Raw genomic sequence first — 23882 nt, forward strand, 5'->3', positions numbered from 1 at the left:
ATTCATTCATTCAACAAATATTTTTGAGTTTCTACTATGTGCCTGGCACTGTTCTAGGCACTAGGGGTGTAACAATGAACAAAAGAGACAAGGATTCCTGTCCTTGTGTTGCTTATATTTGTTGCTTATTTCTACTTTATAGAGAAATAATAAAGGTGTTTAGAAGGAGATATGCACTGTGGGAAAAGTGGAACAAGGTAATGGAGATAGGAATATGTTGGGGACCTACATTCTCATGTAGGGTGGTTAGAGCTTCGCTGGGTGAAGGAGCGAAGGGCACAGGTGTCTGGGTAGGACTGCTCCAGGCAGCGGTGGCCTCCAAGAGGAGCCAGGAAGCCAGTGGGGCTGGACAGAGACATGAGGTCAGACAGCCTAGCATCTTGTAGGCCTGGCATTTTTATTCCTAGTGAACCAGAAAGTCATCTCAGAGGATGACTTGAGCCGAGGAATTACACGATCTGACTTAGGTTGTTGTTATGGCTTTAAATTATTATATTAAATATTAAAATGAATATTAACTATTTAAAAAGGACCTGGCACAGAGCCTGGAACATGGCTTGTATGTCTCCTGACTCTTCACAATGGGGGCTGCATTCCTTGATGTGCAGGCAGAGGTGTGAGGGCCTCGGTAGAGAAGGCACTGACCTTTCCAGTCGCTGGCGCCCTCTCCTGGAGGAGCCTGCACTAGCTGTGACAGCAGGAAGCCATCAGACTGGCCAGGCCTGTCACCCAGGGCAGCTGTCTGCAAAGCGCTCATCTGTCCCTCAGAATGCACCCCACACTGCCCCGCGGCCTGGCGCCAGGCTGGGTGTGTGCTGCCAGTCTGCCCTGACTAGCAATCACAAGCCTATGGTGTCATGGAAAGAGAACTGGGCTCTGGAGGCCAAGGAACCTGGGGCCCAGTCCTCCACTGCCACGGATATGCTGTGTGACCTTGGCAGTTCTCCCCACCTCTCTGGGCAGTGGAGAGCTTCCTCTTATTCATAATGATACACCATGTGCCTGGAACATGGTAAAAGCTCAGTAAATGTTGGTTGAATCAGTGAATAAAGTGGGGACCATCAGCCTTTCTGATAAATATTTAATTTAGAGAAAAGGAAACAAAAGTGCCCAGTGGGTATTCATTCAACAAGTATTTAAATATTTAATGAGCCCCTTCTATGGACCAAGCACTCTTATGGGCACCAGGGATACAGTAGTGAATAAAAACCTTGCCCTTGGGTAGCTGACATTTTAGGTGTTGAGCCAAAGGTCACTGATATACTTGCATACGTCTCCTGGGGGAGTTTTGGGGGGTGGGGGCGAGAAAGTGGTGAATGGGTGTGATGCATCATCCCAAGGGGTGGGGGGTAGGGCAGCCAGAGTAGACAGACAGGGCAGGAAAGTGGCCCCTGAGGCTTCGGTTCCTGGCTTAGGGACCTGCTTGCCTCCACAGTCCTTCCTACTCCTCCAGTTGGTCTGAAACTGGTCCTGTGGCTCTAGTGGGAAGCCGTCAGTCCTTGTTTCTCAATGTTCTGAGTCTTGGAGGAGAAGACGCCAGGCGTCCCCAGTAGCAGGGAGAGGCTCAGCCATGAGTGATGGTGATGGGTGTATGTGTATGACCACAAAACTCAGATCTTCTTTGGTTTACTTTTTTTTTTTTTTTTAATGTTTGTAATTGATTTTTAGAGAGAGGAAGGGAGAAGGAGAGAGAGATAGAAACATCAATGGTGAGAAACATAGATTGGCTGCCTCCTGCACACCCCCTACTGGGGATCGAGCCTGCAATCCTGGCATGTGCCCCTACGGGGAATCGAACCAGTGACCTTTTGATGCATGGCTCAACCACTTAGCCAAATCAGCTGGGCATTTGGTTTACTTTTGTCCATCCTCTAGGAGCGCTGCACCTGTCTCCCACCCTAGCTTCCTTGGGTCACTGTCCAGCTCCCAAGGAAAGAGAAAAACCGAGCACTCAGAACCAGAATTTCTAGTCCCAGGAGGGCTCTGCTAGGAGAATGCTTCCCTACTGCAGGACACAGGGTGGGTCTGGGCCTCCTCTCTTCTCTGAGGACAAGTGTGTAGTCATCACAGGACACAGAGGTGTGCTGAGAAGGAAGGGCTTTCTGATTTTCAGAGCTGTCCCCAGCTGGAAGGGGCCACCATGGAGGTAGTGAGTTCTCTGACACCAGAGACATTCAAGCAGAGCTTGACGATTGCCCCTCAAGGTGTTGGGGCAAGGCTGGGGAGGGGCTTTCAGTATTGTGGGGATCATGGCCTTCCAGGTCTGACTCGGAGTCTAAGACTCCTACACTCCCTCCACCTTGGTGACTCGTTGGCATCTAAGCTTTTCTTTGGAGGATGGCACTGCCTTTCAGACCTTCCCTGATCTTTGTGTCCCTTTGTCCTTCAGGTGGTAGGTTAGTGCACATAACTCATCCAGGGGAAAAAAGGAGTCTGGAGGCTCAATAAATTACTCAAAGATACACACACCACCTTTTATCCAGCTGGGCACAGCCTCCCCCAGGTGTTCTCTCACAGAGAGACTAACTTAGATTCCAGGGTCCCCAGCAGGCTCAAGGACAAGGAGCCCCTCACCTACCTCTCCTCCTCTATCCCAGTGTAAAGACCTCTAATTTCATGTGGAGCTCTGCTACAGGTTGAGGGGGTAGTTCTGGGGTCTGCAGGGTTCACCCCATTGGCGCACTGGGGAAAAGCAATGATCATGAGTAGACAGTTGCCCAGAGTGGGGACCAGAGGTGCAGGCCCAGATGTTTCCAGGCCAAAGGTGAAGAAACACTAAGGAGCCTTGCCGGAGTGGCTCAGTTGGTTGAGTGTTGTCTGAAAGGTTGCTGATTTGATTCCTGGTCAGGGCACATATCCAGGTTGTGGGTTTGATCCCAGGTTGGGGCACATATGGAAGGCAGCCAATGAATGTTTCTCTCTCTCTCTTTCTCTCTTCCTTCCTCTCTCTATGTTTGTCCTCAGGTGAGGATTTTTTAAAAAAAGAAACACCAAGGAGAAGGGAGTCTTCTTGGAGGGAGGGACTACACAGCCCAGAGGGGAAGGGGCAACTTGTGAGCAAGGAGTGCATCCAAGGAGGGGAGAGAGATACCAGAAAAGCTTTTGGAAGTTTCTAGAAAAAACCTACTTAGGAACACCAGAGTAGGCACTTTAAGACTAAAATCCCATTTGGTTTATTTTACCTACAGTCTGAATTTATTGTGATCTCTACCCTCTTCCCAACTCTGAAGGGTAATCTCTCAACCTGTGAAGAGCATCAGGAAAGCTGAGGCCTACATGGATCCATCAAGCTTCCTAAATCCTTGATCCACCTGGAATTTATTTTTTGGAAGGAGTGAAAAGGGAGACAGCCTTAATCCTGTCCCCTGTGGCCAGCCAATTGCCCCTAGGCCCTATGTTAAATAATTAAGGTTTCCCCACAGAAACCTTTAACATATGGATGTGAATGTTTTATTCCACAATTTCCTAATTTTCTTTTCATATGTCCTACATTCCCCTCCCACCTTCCCAGATTCTCCCCAAATTTCCCTTTAGCGTTTTATTGAGATAGCATTGCATTAAAGTGATAAATTAATGAAGGGACAGCTTTAGAATACTGGGTCTTCTCTAAGAACAAGATAAAGCTTTTCATTTTCCTTAACATTGTCACTTTTCCTGAATTCGCCCTTGTGCATAACAGGTGCTTAGGCGGTTTTCATGGAAAGGGTGTAAGCTGCTTTGGGGAAGGAACTGGGGGAGGAGCCCTACTTCAGAGCCAGTCTGTGGGGGGCGGTGGTGACCTTCAAAAAGAACAGCAGGTGGCATCCCTGCTCCCTGATTATCTGAATGGGGTAAGAGGCCCAAGGGGGGCAGTCCCAGAATTGGGGCCTAATTGGAGGTATGTGTGGTTTCCCAACAAAGGCCCTGTCCAGCTCCCTCCCCTAAATGCTGCCCACGTAAAACAAGGCTGGGAGGCTCTGGGACAGGAGAGGTGACAGACCCTGGGGGACAGTCTGGCTGGCCAGGAGGGCAGCACAATCCATCACAGGGCACAGTGTGACAGGGCTCAGGGGCCCCTAGAGGAGACCTGGCAGTCAAAACAACAGGGGACATGCTAGGCTTGTGCTTCTCTTTTATTGTTTCTGTCCAGCCCCTGCAGCGGGGGAGGGGCAGGCATGGGGAGGTGGGTGCCCCTGCCACCTGCCTGAGACCACTCTGCCTCTGTCCTCTCCTTTCCTCTCAGCATCTTGCCTACCCTCACTCCTTCTGAATCTCCTGCTCCCACATCTGGCACCTTCGGGGGTTCCTTCTTGCAGCCCCTGCTTTCTAAGCCTACCCTGGGAATGGAAGGGATTATGGGGTTAATTTAGTGCCCCTCTCTCCACAGGGGACTAGTCCCCCAGTTACCTGCCCGGCTTACTGAGGAGTCCCTTTCTTTCTCTGACCTGGTCTGGGGTGTGGGGAGGTCCACTCCATGGGTCCCAACACCCTTCTGGGGTGAGGGACTCTCTCCAAAGCCAGAGGCTAGAGCCTGAGGTCACAGAGGTGGGAGGGGCAGGGCCACTGCTCTGCCTTGGCTCTCTCACTTCCAACATCTAGGACTCACATTACTGGGGGCTCCTTGAGCCGGGCAGGGATAGGCCATGTTCCCTGTGGGGACCATGAGGGGTGGTGGTGAACAGGGGTCAGAAGCTGTGAGAGGAGCACTGTGGCTGGGTGTGGTGCTCTGGGATGGAAGGAGGCTGGCTTCAGGAGGCAGTGAGGACAGGGGCAAGGACGGTCTCTGGTGGCAGAGGGGTCTCTGGCTTTAGAGCACCTCGTGCTGCTGCTGTGTGGCCTCGCTGACAACCTGGGGAGGAAGAGAGCACAGTCCAATCCAGTGCTGGCAGGAGAATGGAGCCACAGCCGCCCACCCCCACCCCAGAACAGCAGGACCCCCTCCCTTCAGACAAGGACCCAGACAAGCACAGCTGGCAGAAAGCACCTGGCTGACAGCTTCCCAGACACCCCCATGCCCCCCACCAAAGGCAAGGGGACCAAGCAGACTGCTCACCTCCCCATCCCGGGTCTCGATGGTCTTGATCATCACTGTCTTCTTGGTATGGACTTCAGAACCCCTCTGTTCAGGGCTTGTTTCTGTAACAGATCCATCCACATGCTCAGCCTGACCAAGTCCAGGCTCAGACTGTTCCAGGGGTTGGGAGTCCGTCCCTGGTCCCACCGGGCAGAGCCCAGAAGACTCCCCCCCACCTTTCCAGATGGGCCTGGTACTTTTTCAGCAGGACATTTATCACCTGTCCTTGAGCCCAGCTAGTGGCTCTGCAGACCCCAGGGTTAGTCCCACAGCTGAGACGGGATCAGGAACCAACAGATGTGCTCCAGGTGTGGACTGGTTCAGGAGCCCAGACCACGCAGCACTCCCATCCCTCACACATCTCCTTGTTCCCTTTCTACCCCTGGGCTGCAGGAGAGCTCAGCATGAATTTTTACCCTAACAGAACCCCAAAGCCCAGTCTCCAAGATACTCTCTTGGAGGCCTGGTACCCAGCCGCCTTTAAGACTCCAGATGACTAATTTGATGTCTTAAAGAGAGTCGGACAGGAGTCAGTCACTGATTCACTGTGTTGGTAGCCAGTGACTGGCCCTCTGTGCCTCAATTTCTTCATTGTGAAATGGTAGCAATGATACTTGCCCTATCATGGCCACAGGACTATTAATTTCAAAAAGCATGAAGCCATTTTAAGTGTAAGGCTCACACTTAGTGTCTGTATAAACGACTAACTGAAAAGAGAGGTTCTGAGTTTTATAGGGTCAAGTTTAGGTCCTTGGTACTAAGAGTTTGGTTTTCGTGAATATCCTTCTAGAGCAACCAGCCAGTGATGAACGTTGTGACTCGGTGGAGCCAGCATGTTTTTTTCCCTGATGCAAATGAACATCGAAGATATAAACTGTTTGATCTAGGAAAGGCGAAGCTGCCAAGGACTCCGACTTCCTTTCCTAATGTATCATTATAGTGTGTTTTTCTGTTCTCCAGGGTTGGAAAGCCATGCGATCTGCATATTACTAATGGCAGAATGGCAGAATGCCCTAACAGCTCCATCTTCTCGTTGTTTGGCTTTGCTAAGGTTTGGCTTCATTGTTATAAACCTGCATCCAACATCTTATTCTAGCAAACTGGAGGTGTTCAACAAGCAGCGGAGAGGGGTGGAGTGGCACTTGGCAACTTGCTAAACAGACAATGGGTGGTTGGTGCCTTATAGCCCAGGGAGTATGGATCTAGGTGCTTCTGCTGCCAGGTCTCCAAGGACACCCCTAGTTTTTACAGAGTCTGGGTATATCAGCAAACAGTTTCTGTTTCATACTCAATACTTCCAGAAGGCACAGTGGACATCGTCAATACAATACCATAAAATAAAACAAAATAAAATAATCTCTTTGTCAGAAGATGCCTGTACCTAAACTGCCCCCACCGCAGCAGCCCCCTTTCTCTTCCCCGGGCCCCAGTGCTGCCCCCACAGTTCCGTCCCCCCTCCTGGCGGGCCTTGGGCACTGCCCATGCTGGATTCCTGCCCCTCACCAGCCCAGCCTCCACCTGCCCACATGCACTCACCTCGAAAGTTGAGGGTAGAGAAGGTCTGGATAGGGAGGTTGATCCTGAAAGGGGAGAGATCAAATCCCCAAAAGGTTAGGACCCTCCACCAATCCCTGCGACCACCTATCAAAGCTTGCCCTGGTCTTCTCTAAACACCATCCGAAGCTGTCCAGTCCCAGGGACCCCAGCACTCCCACTGCCACACTGCTCAGGGCATAGGGTCAAAGGCCAACTTCAGCTGTCCCAGGAACTGTCCCTTCTGGAAGGATCACCCATTCCATCTCTAACCTGCTGGCATGACACCGACACCCCCAATCCCACTGCACTCTCCAGTTCAGGGTTTCCTTCTTGCTCCTGACACAGCAGGAAGTACGATAGCAGCTCTGGGGGACACCATTGTGTGTGCCCACCCTCCAGCCAGGCTGGGAACCTTTGGCCCACCCACGTGAGGCCAAGTTCCAGGAACTGCCAGTTAGCTACCTTAAAATGTCATTATATGTCCGTTATTCTACAAAATCTGAAATCTATGTGTAAGTCTACATCTATACATGTCTGCTGATTTTTTAAAAACTTCCGATATTATCATTTTTATGAGTACCAATAGGCATCCCCTTTTTTTTTAGTTTAGTTTACATACAGTGAAATGCACAGATCTTTAGTGTGCAATCTGGTGAGTTTTGATCAGGGTCTACATCCATGAAACTACAAATCTAAATAAAAATATAGAACATTTCCTTCACCCCAGCAGGTGACCCCGTGTTCCCTTCCAACTGTATGCTATTTTCTGTGTCTAGAGGTGAACTGACATGTCTGAGCATGTCATTCTGGGTCTTTGCCCACGAGCATGGGTGTGTGTATGTGTGTGTGTGCACATGTGCGCCCTCAGTATACAAGTCTGCACCCTCTCTCTCAGCCTGTATCCAAGGCTCTCCGTCTCTGCCTTTATCTGGCCCCTCCCTTTCCTGCCTCATCCTTCCCCACTTTGCTCTCATCTCTCCCTTGACTGGCAGTAATATTTTATTACCATTTGCTGAACATGGTTTTATGCTGCTGGTTCTTAATTCTGAAGGCAGATGAGGGAATAGTTATATTTCTCTTTTTATAAAAGCTATTAATTAAATCACTTTTTACCCAGGTGGCCTTGGTTAATTCTCTGCAATTAGTGGAGTGGTGGCCTCTTGTATAAAATTGTTTCCAGATCTTGTTGAGTTGATCCTGAGCACCCACTGGGGCAGGAATGGGCCCCCCAGCGTCTCCCAGACCCCCCCCCACCAGCCCTGCCTTGTCCCTCACCGGCTCTCCTCGCCCTCCAGCAGCTTCCGGTAGGTGGCGATCTCCACGTCCAGGGCCATCTTGACATTGAGCAGGTCCTGGTACTCGCGCAGATGGCGGGCCATCTCATCCTTCAAGTGGCGGATCTCCTCTTCTAGGCGAGCGATGTTGTCCTGGTAGCCGCTGGCCTCACTAGCGAAGCGGTCCTCCAGCTCCCGCATCTGCCTCATCAGGGAATCATTCTGCAGGGGAGGGACGCCCAGGTCAAGGTCAGGTTGTTTTAAGTGGGGATTCGCTGGGGGTCCAGGATGGGGGAAAGACAGACTCAGGGCTGGGAGGCAACCTTGGATGGTCAGATCCAGGAGTTTTCAAACTCTTTTGAGCCAAGGAACCCTGAACTCGAAGTGTCATGAGGAAACTCAGAGAACAGAAGGCAAAAGGCAGCATCGCTGTTCGGCCTCCGCGCCCCCACACAGGGCAAGCCACCTGTTCTTCCCCTTGTGGTGGATTTGAGGAGACAGGGGCCCAGAGAGGGCATGTGATAGGCCTAAGGTCACAGAGTGAGGGTGGGAGCTGGGCCAACCAAGGTGGGCAGGGACTCACAGTGCCTTTGAGGGCATCGATCTCGCAGGTATAGGACTGGATCTGGTGCCGGTACTCCATCATCTCCTGCTTGGCCTGGCGCAGCGCATCGTTGTTTTTGTTGGCTGCCTGGGTCAGGTCGGACACCTAAGGGCAGAGAGGGGCCCTGAGATGAGGAAGATGCAGGTTGCAGGTCGGGCTAGACCAGAGAGCATGGAGACCCCGCTCACCCTCCTCCCATGGATGGAGCCACAGGAAACACTTCCAGACCGGGATTGAGGGGGACACAGGGGCCAGGCCACCCACCTTCGACTTGTACCACTCTTCGGCTTCGGAGATGTTCTTAGCCGCGATGGTCTCGTACTGGGCCCGGATGTCCCTGAGGGCAGCAGTGAGGTCTGGCTTGGTCATGTCCATCTCCACGTGGACCTGCTGTTCCTGAAGCTGGGCCTGGAGCTCTCGGATCTCCTGAAAGGTGCATCTGGGCTTCAGTCCCCTACCAGGCCCCACACAGCATCCTCACACCCCCATTCCCAGAGCCCAGCACCACCATTCCCCCTTCCTGCCTGCTTTCACCAGCGGCTAAGGGCCCTGAGGAGGAGGGCCCAGAGCATACCTCTTCATGCACTTTCTTAAGGAACGCGATTTCCTCGTTGAGAGATTCGATCCTGCGCTCCAGGTCAATTCGAGCTAGAGTGGCTGCATCCACATCCTGGGAGAGGTCAAGCAAGAGGGACAGGGTGACCCACACAGGGCTGAGGCAGAACAGGGGCCACACCGGGGGCACGGACGGGGGATGACGGACAGACACAGGGGTAAGGATGCTGGAGATCAAAGAGGGCTCACCGATCGAAAGGCAGCCAAGTTGTTCTCTGCTTCTTCTTTCAGTTGAATCTCCTCTTGCAGCCTAGTGGGGGCAGACAGACAGACAGAAGGATAGATAGTCAGTGAAGATAAAACTGCCCTGGAGATGACTGGCCTGGGGGCTGCCCAGAGAGTGGGCTGAGAGCAGAGAAAGGAGGCCTGGCAGCCTGGTAGAGACAGTAGAGGCCCTGCCCAACTGAGAGAGGACAGGAAGTGGCCCAATCTCTGCCCCAGAGCCGCACCCTGGAAGTCTATGTCCCCATCAGACTGTGACCTCGCTGAGATTAGGAAGCATGGTTATTTTAACCACTTCTATGTTCCTGGTTCCTAGCCCCAGCTTGGCCCACATAGGTGCTCAGTTCATGTTTGTGACCTGGGTGGCAGGGTGGTGACTCTGCCCACTTGGGCTGTCGGAAGCAGGACCCACGAGCACTTGCTCTATACTTGCCCTTTTGTACTGGGAGCCCAGTGGAGCCCCCCATCCGGTCCTCCCAGCTTTCTGAGGGCTGCAGCCCCCCACCGACTCTCCCCTGTCCTTTGGATTATCTGCTCCCCTGTGAAACGGCACAGCCTCAGCCAGGCCCCCAGCCAAGATCCCCACTATACCCCCTCCCCAGGGTCTCATCACAGAGAAGCTGAGAGCTGCTGCTTGGGTTCCGCACCCCCTGCCCTTCCCAGCGGGCCTCAGATTTCCTCTCAACCTCCCCTTTTCCCCTCTGACTGAACTGGGCCTCCTTCCTCCACCCATCTGTCTGCCTGACCGCCATCAACATCACCCCATCTTCTTAAGATGCCTTTTAAGGGGGGCTGCCCACAGGGCACCTGTTCTTCCAGGGTCTCCCATTTCCACCCCAGGATGCCTCCAAGAAAACTCTTTTGCAGAGTGGGAGAGGCCTGGAGTCCATCTCCGCTCGGGGGGCGTGAGCAGGCCTTGGAAAGGGGGTTCTGGGAGCGCCCGGCTCTCACCTGACTTTAAGCCGCTGCAGGTCGTCCAGCAGGTTGTCGCGCTCGAGGTCCACGCGGGAGCGCTGGTTGCTGAGCACGTCCACCTGGCGCCGCAGCTCGCGCAGCTCCTCCTCGTAGATCTCGGCCACCCGCGTGGGCTCGCGGCCCTTGAGCCGGTTGACCTCGGCGGCCAGCACCGCGTTCTGCTGCTCCAGGAAGCGCACCTTCTCGATGTAGTTGGCGAAGCGGTCGTTGAGCTCCTGCAGCTCCGCCTTCTCGTTGGTGCGCGTGGTCAGGAACTCCTGGTTCACGGCGTCGGCCAGCGAGAAGTCCAGCAGCTCGCCCGCGCCGTAGGAGGAGGGCGCGCGGGCCGCCCCCAGCCGGCTGGTCCGCAGCGACCCCAGCCCCCCCGCCCCGCCCGACGTGCGCGACATCTGGTAGACGCGGGACGTCATGGAGCTCGAGGAGCCCTTGGTGCCGAAGCCGGCGCGCGGGAACACGGGCGAGCTCAGCGGGGAGCCGAGCGGGAAGGCCGGGGCGCCCCCGAAGGTGCGGCGGTAGGAGGACACGCGCTGGCTGGACGAGTAGGCCTGGCTCATGGCGGCGGCGCGGGCGAGGCTGGGCGGCGAAGAGGCGGCGGGCAGGCGGCCGGCCGGAGAGCGGGAGGCGGAGGGGACACGGGGCCCCGGCGTCGGCACTATTTGTATCCCTCCTGACATCAGCCCCCGCCGCCCCTCCCCTGACAGCTGCAGGATCCGGCTGTCCTGCCAGGAAAGGGCGGCCGCTGGCGCGGGGGCGGGGAGGCCAGTCCCCCCCCCAAGAGGCCTGCGCCCCTCGGCCGGCTGGTGGGGGGCTCGTGAGGGCTGTGGGAGAGGCTGATCAGCCTAGGAGGGCGCATGGGCCGTCCCGCAGCAGCTTCCACAGGGCAGCAGGCATGTCCGGAACCCCCAGGCAGGCCCCTTTCAACCTTGGGGGGCCTACCTCGCGCTGCCTGTAGTCAGGGGAGAGAGCTCGGGAGAGGCTGCCCTTTAGTTTGAGGGTCTCCTTTGGGTTCCCAGGTGACACTGTGGTCATTTCCTGAAGGGACCAGGCCTGTTCCCAAGAAAGGCTCCAAGTCACCTTTTTTTCTAAAGAGTCTCTGGAAGTGGCAGAGGTTTGGAAGGGCTCAGGCAACCATCAGGAGCCCACCGGCCACACCTAGATAGAAGAAGTGAGCCACCATGGCCAGGGCTGGCCTGCTCAGGTATGTCCATTGGCACCTGGGTTCTAGCTCTGAGCCTCAGTTTCCCCCTAGACTAGCATAGGCCCTTTTCCTCCCCACCTACTGATGAGGACAGGGCCTCAAGTTTATCAGCAACAGGGTGGTTTCACGGAAAGGCCTGGTGTGCTTTCAGTTTCCAGTGGCTAAATATACTCTCACCCCCATACCACCAACTTCACCTGGCTTCTGTCCCCTCGGTGTCCACTCTACTCCTCTCTGATTCATCCCCCTACCCACACCACCCACGCCTACACACACCAGGGGTTTGTGTTTTGTCACGAGCCGCATGTCAACCCAACCATCTCTCTGGCAGCAACAGCTGCCAACCAGAAATACCAGAGCTGGTATTTATAGAGGAGACTGCATGGGTCCGGTAAACAAGCGCACAGAAGAGAAGCTCTGGGGTGGGGGCCAGGTACCTGAGGAGGAGGCATGAGTGTCAGATGGCAGAGGAAAGCTTGGGGTGATAAGCCCCACTTACTTCCTACCTCCATAACGTTCTAGCCCCAGCGGGAATGGAGTCCTGCAGAGGGCTTGCCCATCCGCAAGGCACTGGCTGACCCCAGAGGACATGCCACTTCTCCATGAACACTGCCGTCTTCTACACCTCCACCTGGCACTCAAGGCTCTCTTAGGCCTGACCCTTTTGGAATGCAAACCTTGGAAATAGAGTGCTGGGCCTCCCCTAGCTCTGCCATCACCAGCAGGACTAAGTACGAGACAAGTCCTTTAATTCTCTGTGTCCTCATTTTAAAGTGGGGATGTTAGACTCGCCATGTCTACCCTTTACACATTTGAAGATGCTCAGGTAACAATATGCAAAAGTTATAATAATACCTTACATGCACTGAGCACCTACTCTATGCCACTCTGCTGAGCGCCCCGCACCCATGTCCCCCAATTCCCCAACAACCCTTTGAGGTAGGAGCTAGTATCAGTCCCATTTTGTAGCTCAGGAAGCTGAGGCAGTCTCACCCCAAAGCCCATGCTTTGTCCCCAAGGTGGGTGTGGATGTGCCAGGTCATCTGTAAAGGGCTTTGTGACTGCTATCTTTTTCAAAGCCCTTTCACATTAAGTGTCTAATTTTTACCCAAGAAACAAGCTTATAAAGTGGGTGGGGAGTTCCAGCTATTCTTATCCAGCCTTCGAGTCACTGCAAGCTGTTGCCTTCTGGTTATTTCTGTGTCTCGTCTCCCAAACTAGATTCTAGGCTTCTGGAGAATTTTGGAGACCACGTGGGTTCTTAGTACATCCCAGGCAGCACTGTCCTTCTGGTAATTCAATGTAGCCTTCGAGCTTTCTTTCTCGTTTCCTTATTTTGGTAACAACGGACACACACACCCCCCCCCCCTAGGAGTGGATAGGTGACTCAGCTCCCAGCCAGTCTTAGAACTGCATCCCTCTTGCTGGGGTGGTTGGCTCAGGGGGTGGAGTGGGACCTAAGCAGGGCCAATCAGAGACCTTCCCTGAGATTTATAGATGGAACTGGGATTACTAACCTGGAGCCTGTGGACACCATGTTTCCTGCCCACTGGGAAGGTCTTTCTGGAGGAAAAAGCCATCTACATGAAAGGAGAGGCAGAGACACCTGGTGAGGGGGAGAATGCCAGGCAGACAATCCTAAATTCCAGCCCCTGGGGCCCTAGTTCTGCAGCTCTTCCTCTATTTTGTGAGCTCTTTCAGTGACCTTCCTGGCTTTGAGGCCAATAAACTTTTCTTATTTTTCATTTAAGGAACTTGATGTTGACTTTTGTCACTTGTAGTCAAAACAATCCTGACTAGTGTACTATAGTAAACTGTGCATCTATTTCCATGAAGCTGGAGAGGACAGAACATTTATGGGACTCCTCTCTGTAAACAGTTTCCAGTCCACATAAGGAAATTGCCTTTCTAACCAGCACTGGCTACAGTTGCCCATGTGGTAGCAGCTCCCTGAGCTGTCCCAGCAGGCAAGGAGCGAGCAGGCTTCACATGGCCAAGGAGGCACAGGCCTGGCCCAGTCCGCAGGTCTGCGTGTCTGTCCCCAGCACTCTGCAAGGCTCGAAGAGGAGGAGGAACCTGTGCAGAATCCCTGCAGGACAGAAGAAGGAGGGGACCTCTCAGCATGGAAAAGCTCTACAATGAAAATGAAGGAAGGCTGGAAAGAGAGGGAAAGTCAGAAGGTGCTGAGAGAATGTGGAGATGTGTTAAGGGTTCAGGAAGAGCTAAGGAACCAGCAGAACAGGTGGCTTTCATTGGATGCAAAGAGATGTACAGGATCCATTCATCCCAAGGGGCCAACGGAGCATCAGGGGAGTGAGGGGTGGAGGTAGGGGCCAAAGGGGCTTACAAGATATCCCGTATCTTTAAATTTAGACTTCAATTCTTTAGACTTCAATTCTGATTTCTATGCTGAGAATAGTCTAACCCTGCTTTCCACAGGGGGCATTTGCCAGGTGGTGTGCTTTAACCTTAAGCTGATATTTTACTGTGTCCGTCACCTTTTGTTACCAGCAGACTTTTGATCCAACTATACAATGTTCTATTTCAGTAGGGGATTTTCACCCATGTGCACGGGAGAGACGTTCATGGTACTTTGTAAAACAATAAAGAAAAAAGTTTTCAGAAACATACACACACACACACAGACACACACACACACACACACACACACTGACCAGCCCAAGGGCTGAGTTTCTTGGTTAAATGAGGCAAAAAAATAAATGAATGAATAAATAGATAGAGGATGATAGATAAATTCATCTATTCTCTAGTCAAAATCAACATCTCCACCAGACTTGGCTCCGAACCACTTGGGTCTGTTTCCAAAATTCGGTTTCACCCATGAGGATTTGCTACCATGGAGGACAGCAAAACACTCCGAGGCTTGGAAGGCAGGTGAGAGAGGAACGCTCTGCTTCAGCAGCAGCACTGCCAACTAGGACTTTAGCCGCCCCCCCCCCACTTCGAATTGGACACACTAAAAACAATAATAATTAATCTGGAGGATTAATGTACTCATCACAAAATGCAAGAAGTCCCATTCTGCAGGTTGCCTTTTCATTCTGTTGATAGTGTCCTTTGATGAACAAAAGATTTTAATTTTGATGAAGTCCAATATATCTAGTTTTTCTTTTCTTGCTTGTGCTTTTGGTGTCATATTCAAGAAATCATTGCTAAATCCAGGGTCATGAGTTTCATCCCCTGTGTTTTCTTTTAAGAGTTTTACAGTTTTATGTCTTTAACCCGTTTTGAGTTAATTTTTGTATGTGGTGTAAAGGTAAGGGTCCAACTTCATTCTTTTACATGTGAATATCCAGCTTTCCCAGTACCATTTGTTGAAAAGACTGTCCTTTCCCCTATTGAGTGGTCTGGACACCTGTTGAAAATCATTTAGCCATGTATGTGAGGGTTTATTTCAGGGCTCACTATTCTATTTCACTGGCTTATCCGTGTATCTGTCCTTATGCTTGTTCCATAATGTTTTTGGTTTTTTTAGATTTTTTTTTTTTTTTTTAATTTTTTGCTATGGTAAATGGAATTTTCAAAAATAATATATTCTAGTTATTAGTGATACATAGGGATGTTATTGATTCCCCCTTTTTACTGAATTTATTGGGGTGACTCTGGTTAACAACATTTTGTGTGTGTGTGTGTTTTGTTTGTTTTAATATATCTTTATTGATTTCGGAGAGAGGAAAGGAGAGGGAGAGAGAGAGATAGAAGCATCAATGATAAGAGTCATTGATCTGCTGCCTCCTGCACTCCCCCGACTGGGAATCGAGCCCGCAACCCGAGCATGTGCCCTGACTGGGAATCGAACCCTGATCGCCTGGATCCTAGGTCGACACTCAGCCGCTGAGCCCTGCCTGGCTGGGCCCATACTGTTTTGATTAATGTGAATTTCTAGTGAGTTTTGAAATCAGGAAGTGTGTGTCCTCCAACTTTGTTCTTCTTTTTCAAGATGTTTTGACTATTCAGGGTCCCTTGAAGTTCCATATGAGTTTTAGGATGGATTTTTCTATTTCTTCCAAAAACATTGGTGGGCTTTGGCATTGAAGCTGTAGATCATTTTGGATAGTATTTTGACAGCTTAACAGTATTAAATCTTCCCATCAGTGAATACGGATGTCTTTCCATTTATTTCTGTCTTCTTTAATTTATTTCAGCAAAGTTTTATAGTTTTCAGTGTATAAGTCTTATGCCTCATTGGTTATATTTATTCTAAAGTATTTTATTCTTTTCGATGCTATTGCAAATGAAATTGATCATGTGGGGTTTTTCCTGCATTCTGTTATTGTGGTGTATTATACTAATTCATTTTTCATACCTTGAACCATCCTTGAATGCCAGGAATAAATCCCACTTGATCATGGTATATAATCCCTTTAATATGCTGATGAATTTGGTTTGCTAGTATTTTGTTGAGAATTTTTACATCATTATTCATAAGGCTTGTAGTTTTATTTTCTGGTGTATTTTTGTCTGGCTTTGATATAAGGATAATGGTGCCTTCACAGAATGAGTTAGGAAGAATTTCTTTATTTTCAAGTTATTGGAAATGTTTGACAAGGATTAGTGTAAATTCTCAAATGTTTGATAGAATTCACCAGTGAAGCCATCTCGTCCAGCTTTTTTCTTTGATAGGAGGTTTTCAGTAATTTTTCTTAATATTCTCATTTATATTTCACTGTATAAATTTGCCATAGTTTATTTGGCCAATTTTTTATTGATAGATATTTGTATTGTTTTCAGTATTTTGATATAATAAACAATGCTGCTATGAACATCCTTGGGACACACTTTAAATAGATAAATTTGGCAGTCATTACTTTATGGTGACACCTCTTAAGTTAATTGATATTAGAATTGGAAAGTTCCACCAAGACAGGCCAGTTCATTCAGCATTTCTCAGAAAAAGAGGACAATTCATAAATTTGTGTACATAATATGGTGTCTTGTACAGTACATTTTGTTGAGTCAATTAAAAAAGAAAGTCAGGCCCTAGCTGGTTTTGCCCAGTGGTTAGAGCATCAACCTGCAGACTGAAGGGTCCCAGGTTCAATTCCAGACAAGGGCACATGCCTCAGTTGCAGGCTTGACCCCTGGCCATGGTCAGGGTGCATGCAAGAGGCAACCAATCGATGTATCTCTCTCACATCGATGTTTCTCTCCCCCCTCCCCTCTCTCTCACCCCCCCCACACACTCTCTTTGAAAAACAATGGGGGAAAATATATCCTCTGCTGAGGATTTAAAAAGAAAAGAAAAGAAAGTCAGTTCTGAAGTGTGCTTGAGATCTTCCCAGGTTACTCTGACCTTGGAGAGTCTTGGAAACTTAAGATCGAATGTAACTTCATAAATCACAAGGTTGACCAGTCCCAAGCCCCCACTTCTCAGTTAAGGCTTAAATCTTCTCCACAGTGACTCTAGCAAGCACTGCTCCAGCTTGAATACCTCCACTGCCTGGGAACCAGGCATTTCCAGCAGCCCATTCCATTCCATAAAGGGTCATTAGGTACCTAACACATCTCCATCAAGGGGCAATATAAAGAAAATGTTTCCTTATATTTGAACCCAGGTGATGTGTCTCTGATATGTCACTTCTTTTAACCTGGGAGCCAAATAAAACAAGAAGAAACCCCTTTTCACAGATCTGCTTCTTAATTATTTCTGGGGAGTGCCTTTTGGAGACTGCCTGTTTCACCATTGCCACTTTCTCTCCCTTCCCTGAACTACTGAACCAGCAAAACCCAAACTCATCATAGCTCCCAAGTCCCCACAGGACTGGCCCTGCCCATCTTGTCAATCTCAACTCACTCACCTCTCCTCCGTGCTCACCTCACTTCAGACACACTGGCCTTTTTTCTGGCGAGTGATGTTGCTGAGCTCTTTCCAGCCTCCAGGCCTCTTTGTTCCCTGCCTTCCCCTCTGCTCAATGTCTGGAGGGCTTATGGATGCCTAGGCAGATCTCTGAACCTTACAGAGGGCTCCTTGGAAGACAAGGGCCCTGCCTACCCATAGGACCTCCCAGATCCCATGGGTGGCACAAATAGAGGGCAGGTGGCTGGTGTGAGTGGATGGCTGGGATGGGGACACTGACCAGGACAGCACAGGGCATGTGGATTGAGAAAAACTGATGGAGGTCCAAAGGGGGAGAAACAGAAGTGACTCTTCCACCTTGCCCTGTCTGGAAGCACCTCACCTACTCTAGGTCCACCCCAGAACCCGTGATGTGAGACAGTGCTGACACCTTCCTCCACTGGTGCACCCCCACCTCTGGGTGGCCCTTTGTCCCTCTTTCTCGGGCTTCTCCTCCTCTTCTTTCTGTTTCCCAGCTGAGGACCTCATGCTTCCATCCTGAGCCAGGTTGGGCCAGGAGGCCACCACTGTATGAGAGCCTTGGGGACAGCGTGGCAGGTGTGAACTTGGGGAGCCTGGCTCTTGCCTCAGCTTTAGCACTTGGTGGGAAGGTAGGAGGCCCAAGCCTGGGGTGTGGTGGTGGGCCACTATGCAGAGCCTAAGACATGGCCCTCATCCTGGGGTTTTACCAACTAAACATCTGTGTCACCTGGGTAAGTCCTGAACACCCTCCTGCCCACCAGGCCTAGGTGTGAAAGGGGACCAGACCAGGTCATCTCTGAAGCCCCCTTAGCATCTGACATCCTGAGTCTCTGGGCCCACTCTCCGTGGTCCCCAGCTGAGCCCTTGCTCCCAGAGCCCCTCCCCCAAACAGCCCCCTTCCACACTGCCCCTCCACCCACCTTCCCTCAGCTGTAGGGCTGCTTAACCTCCACAGGCCGCTGAGGAGCCCGGGTGAGTGACTGTAAAAGGGAAGGAATGTCCAGAGGCAATTGTTTCTTCCTGATATCACTGGGGGGAGGTTAAGTTGGGGGGCCCAGCCAGACAGCCAGTGCAGGCAGGCCTCTCCCTGAAACTCATCTCTCCCCGCTGCACTGTCCCCCCCCCCCCCCCCAGGCTCAGGCTGCAATCCACCTCCTCTCATCTGCTGCCCTCCGCATCTCATTAGTTTAGGACCTTCAGGCCATAGCCTCCCTCTCCCAACTTTCTCCACCTGACCCCAGACCCTTTCCTGGGCCCCCTTCCTTCACTGGCACCCCCGCCCCAGTTCTCGCAAATCCCTCCTCCGCCTCTCATCACCCCCCCACCCTGGACCTAGCTCCTTCTCTGGGCTCCAACCCCCTCCTGCCCCAGCTCCTTTTACAGACATGGAGCGCGGCGGGTTTTCTGCCAAAGTAGGAGAAGTCTGAAGCTACTCTCACCTCCCCCCAGCCCCCAACTTGTCCTACCTAATAGGACGTCTGGCTGGCTGGGGAAGGCGGAGGTGCTGGTGGTGAGGAGCAGAAGGAGGGGTGGGGGTCACTCAGGGGTGCTCAGGGGACTCTGAGCACCTTGTCAATAATTCCAGGTGTTATTTGCTTCAGTAAGAGATGGGGGGATGGGCAGGATGGGGATGAAGGTCCGGTGGAGTGAAGGGGAGGGGATTTTAGTAGCATTAAGGGAAGATCCCCTGGAAGGTCTACTGATGTGTTGGGAACAGCATATGGCTGGGAGACGGAATAAGCTGTGTGACATTGGACTGGCCATGTGCCCTCTCTGGTCTCAGTTTCTCTTGCTTAAAGTGCAATATCCCTCTCTATTTTGACCCCAAGGAGAGGAGTGACAGGGGCCCTTTTCTTCAGAATCCAAATGTGGTGACTCCCTGGAGACTCAGGGGCAGTGGGACCCAGGTCACTGACAAGTCCCCAGAATAGTCCAGATGCCACCACATTGTTGGGATGAGGCTACACCCGCCTGCAGAAATGGAACCAACTTCCTCAGACACATGCCCTCCCTGCTGCCAGGTTCCTCCCTCCCACCAGGTCCTCCTCTCCTCCCTCTTCCCAGGTTTTCATCTTCACCGTGTGAGCCCGGTCCTGCCCAGCGCAACAAATGCCGCCCGCTTAGGGCTCTCAGAGACTAGTTGTCCCCTCTCCACATCTGGCCACCTCCTCAGAGTTCCCAGAAGTCTGCAGGGGATGCCTCTGAACTTCTCCAAATCCCACCCAGTCCTGAGCCATTTCCCGAGGAGACAGAGACCGAGGCAGCAGAGCCCCCTTTCCTAGCACAGATGTGCATCCCCCGCATCGAAACCCCCAGGAGAACAGGAGCAGGTGCTCGTTGACCAGACTGGGGATACCTGGGCGGGCGAGGGTAAGAGGCGCCTGAGAACTGGGCTGGAGGTATCAGGGTGCGTGAGAGACAGCTGAGATGTGCAGGCCCGTACTTAGCCCCACTGAGCTCATTTCAGTCTCTCCCCTCCCCTCGGGCTCACACCCTCGCAGCCTCTCACCAACTCGGAGCCCTCTGCTGCATTGTACGCCCCTCCTTTCTTCCCTAGACTTACCCCAGATGGAGAAGTGCGGCCCCCTTTCTTCCCTGGAATTCTGACAGGTTCTTCCTGCCCTCATTCAGCCTTCTCTTCTCCCTGATTCACTCATTCCTTTCATCTTCCCTCATAGGCTTTTTTGGTTTCAGCCCCTCCAGTTTGGTCATATCCCTGCTGTCCTGGACCCTGTCCAGGTTTCCTACCTCCCTTTGAGGCTGTGGGGTTCTTTAAACAGGGCCTGAGCAGGCTGGCAATGACCTCACAGGGCCACTATGCACAGTTGCTATATATAACCTTATAGGATCATCCTCTCCTTCCTCCAACCAGCTGAGTCACAATCAGCTTGGGGTCCACTCAGACCCCAGGGCCTTCTCTGCCACTCTAGACCACAGCCCACCACAGCACCCCGAGCTGTTCTTTATTCTCCAAACCATCCAAGTATGCACTGAAAGTGAGTCTTGGGTCCAGAAGACACCCTTCTTGGGCCCTTGGTGTTTTTATAGCCCCAGTCTTCATTCCTGGGTCCCCTCACACCTGTCCAGATAGCCAGCCAATGGCCTAAATCCCATTAGACTCCACAGAGGTGTGGGCTAGACAGAGATTTGGGGAGCAACTGCTGGGTCACTACCTGGGTTTAAATCCTGGATCTACCACTCTTGGGTGAGTTACTACCTCTAGGAGCCTCAGTTTCTTCATCATCTGTAAAATGATAATAACAGCATAGGTTTTTCTGGGAAGATTAAATGAAAAATTCTCTGCAAAGCACTTGGCACAATGCCTCGCACACAGTAAGCATTCAACAAGTGTCAGCTATCACTAAAATTTTATCTCCTTTGACTGATAAAGAACTGGTTCACAGATGTCCAGGGACTGGCTTGATCCTTGCCTCAGGTCAGCAGGTATAGGGCCAAGACTAATAGCCAAGACTGCCTAACTCAAAGCTCTCTATCAGGCTATGCTGCCTCTGAGAACAGCAGGTACACCACTTATTAAGCACCTGCTGTACACTAGACATGATATTCTGGGCACCTGCCATGTAAAAATCACTGTATCTCCAATCCTCACAACATTGGGAAATAACTATTATCCTCATTTTACAATTACAGATACTAGGCTCAGAGAGGTTAAGTAAGTTCTTCAAGGTTGCACAGCAAGTAAATACACAGTCTGGATTTGCACCTTAGATGATGGCTTTTAGAAGCCCGGCTCATTTCTCTGCATCTCTAAGGTTTTGCCACAGATAGACTTGGCAGGCTCAGTTCTAGGTCCTTCCCCTTTTAACTCGGCCTTATCCGGGAATCTCCACTGGAAATCCTATTGTCCAGTAGTGAGCAAGTCCCTCTCAACATCCTGCCCTGCTCGTCTTCCCAGTCCTACTGCTCTCCAGAAAGGGGCCCAGGCTTGGAGAGGGCGGGTTGCTAGGGAGTCAGGCCCCATCAGCAGAGTCTGGCCTTTATCCCACAGGCCCTTGGGGGGGGGGGGGGCACTGAAGATCTCCTATGTGGGGAATAAAGAGGCCAGTGGAAGCTGCTTTGCCCTGTGCCACCCTCAGGCTGCAGAGGTTCCCCTAAGTGCACCCTGGCCCCAGACTGCCCCCAACTGGCCTGGGAGAAGGCCTCGGCAGCAGCATCCACAGTTCTGTCCTGGAGAGGCAGCCTGGAGGACTGGGACTGGGAGCCAGGCTTGCTCCTGCAGCCTCAGGGTTCAAAGCAACTACGGGTCCACTGTCAGTTGCTGGGGATTTCCACTCCCCCAGATTCCAGGCCCCAAAGCAACCTAGAAAGTCCCAGATACATTCCTTTTCCCAGTTTTAAAGATCCTGAGATACAATTGTTGAAAACGGAGCACTGAAGCTTTTTCTCCCCACCTGTCCCAAAGAGTCCCCCTGGTGCCCCCTCCCCATCCAGCCTCAAGAGATGGGCCAGGCTCTCCTCCTCTGCCCTTCCCCAGGCTCCCCGGCCACCCTGTGCCCCAGAATAGACCACTGACCAACTGCCCTGGGGACTGGGAAGGGCCACAGCCGGTGCTGCCACTCAGGCTGGGGTGGGGTGGGGTTGGGAAGAGAGGAGAGGGAAGGCTGGGACTGTGGGAGGGTGCTCCAGGGACCCAGGCTGTTGCCAACTGCTCCTCTGTGTTGTGCAAAGAGCTCCTCACCAACACCCTACAAACAACAGTGCCCCCGCTTCCCAGCCAAGACAAGCTTGGAGCTCCAGATCACCTCTCAGGAGCTCAGGCTGAGTCTCTGCCCCAACTTCTTCCCGCTTGCAGTCTCTGCCCCTCCCTCCCCCTCCATGGTCTCTGCCCCTTCCCTCCCTCTGCAGATCAGCCTATTTCCCTCTCCTGCCTGGCCAAGTCCAGCTCTAGGTCTGTCTCCTCCTCCCCTACGGTGCATGCCCCGCCCCTCCCCTTCTCTCAAGTCAGGGTCCCTGCCCCCACCCCCACCCCCAGCTCCATCTAAGAGGATGCCCTTGCTTGGTGACCCTACATTCCAGCCTCCCATAGGTCACAAGGGCTTCCTGCCTCAAGGGAGATCCCTGCCCCCACCCCTAGCTCCCCCAGCCTCTCCTGGCCATCCAGCTGCTGGCCCTTTGCAGTTCCCTTCTGGGACTTCTCCCTCAGCCCCAGGCCCAATTTAGCTCCTTTAATCTTCCCAGTAATCCAATCCGGCCATTTCCTGGCCACACATTGCACTTCCCAAACTGCCAGTCCCTGGAGAGGGACAGGAGCAAGGTGGCCTGAGCTCTTCCGTAGACTGAAGCACCCCCCTACTCCTTCCTGGGCCCTTCTGCTATAACCTCTCCTCTTTTCCCCACCCCTAGGAGACCCCAAGGATCTCTGGCTGCACAGGCCTCTGTCATTTGGGTCATTTGGCTCCACATAGCCCAGACCTGAAACAATCCTGACTCCTCACCTCCTGCTTCCCCGCCTTTGCTCAAGGCAAGGTTCCCCAAACCCCAGAGGGCAAAATCTGGAATCAGACTGGACTGCCTGGGTTCCTAATCCCAGCTCTGCCTCTTACTAGACATGTGACCTTGGGCAGGATGCTTCCCTCTCCTCGCCTCTCTTTTTCACCTGTAAATGGGGATCATTTCTGTGCATACCTCAGATGGCCATGAGGATTAATTGAGTTACTTTATGGAAAGTGCTTAGAACAGTTCCAGATACATAGCAAGTGCTTTTTAAGTGTTAAACAAAAAAATCTCTTTTCCTGCCTTGTATTACCATGACTTTATTTCCTCCAAGTTATGACACCATGAATTGTGAAACACTTTACTTACTCAATAACATCATTTCAGGGAGGGAAAGAAATATCACTGTATGAAATGTACAAACTGGCTGTAAGCCATCTTCCAATTCCATTAATGTGTAAATTGTTCAGTAACAATATTTGCGTAGCACGCCCATCTCTCCGAGGTCTCCGCTTCTACCTACTCCCTTTTCAGCTTCTGTGTGTTCATTGTTGAAGTTGGTGCCCAGGGGCTTGGGTTCAAGTCCTTACTCCCAAATTGTACTCTGCTGAGCCACCTTAGGCAAGTTCTTTGGCTTCTTTAAACCTCCATTTTACCTAAATAGCCAAGCTAACTCACAGAAATTGTAGTGAATATTAAATGAGATAATATATGTCAAGGCATTTAGCGAGTATTGGATGTTCAACACAGGAGAGCTATCAATATTGTGATGATTGTGAAATGTTTGTTGAGTTGAACCGAGAAGCTGAAGATCAGGTATTTCATGGTCGAAGTGCCCTCCAGTGGCCGTACTGGGAAACTGCAGGCTTCCTGATGCGCCTGGGGAGCCCCTTTGCTGGTCCAGGAACTAACTCAGCTACCCCACCTCCAGGCCAGGCTTATCTAACCCAACTGGAATTCTTCACTTTCTCTTTCCTTTTACAGAGGCCTTAAGGGGCTTTTAAAAAGGACTTAATAGGATATGAGACTAGGGGCAGAGCTTTAGCCCAGGAAGGCTACAGCCTGGACATAAACTGTCTCTCAAAGCTGTGGACCCAGGGCCCTGCGGCAGG

At 51.8% G+C, this 23882-nt stretch overlaps 1 protein-coding gene across 1 annotated transcript; it reads right to left on the minus strand.

Moving 5' to 3' along the window:
* Positions 1–2972: 2972 nt before the first annotated feature.
* DES (desmin) lies at positions 2973–10844 on the minus strand. Its single transcript, XM_016196882.2, has 9 exons — positions 10256–10844; positions 9272–9332; positions 9042–9137; positions 8732–8893; positions 8447–8572; positions 7865–8085; positions 6590–6633; positions 5033–5115; positions 2973–4828 (listed from the first exon to the last, which is right to left on the minus strand). Exons 1-9 carry the CDS (start codon positions 10831–10833, stop codon positions 4787–4789), a joined length of 1413 nt encoding a protein of 470 aa, XP_016052368.2. The 5' UTR covers positions 10834–10844; the 3' UTR covers positions 2973–4786.
* Between the last annotated feature and the right edge of the window lie 13038 nt (positions 10845–23882).

This window comes from Miniopterus natalensis, chromosome 8, assembly GCF_054644295.1.
Source record: "Miniopterus natalensis isolate mMinNat1 chromosome 8, mMinNat1.hap1, whole genome shotgun sequence".
In the NCBI taxonomy this organism is placed as follows: Eukaryota; Metazoa; Chordata; class Mammalia; order Chiroptera; family Miniopteridae; genus Miniopterus; species Miniopterus natalensis.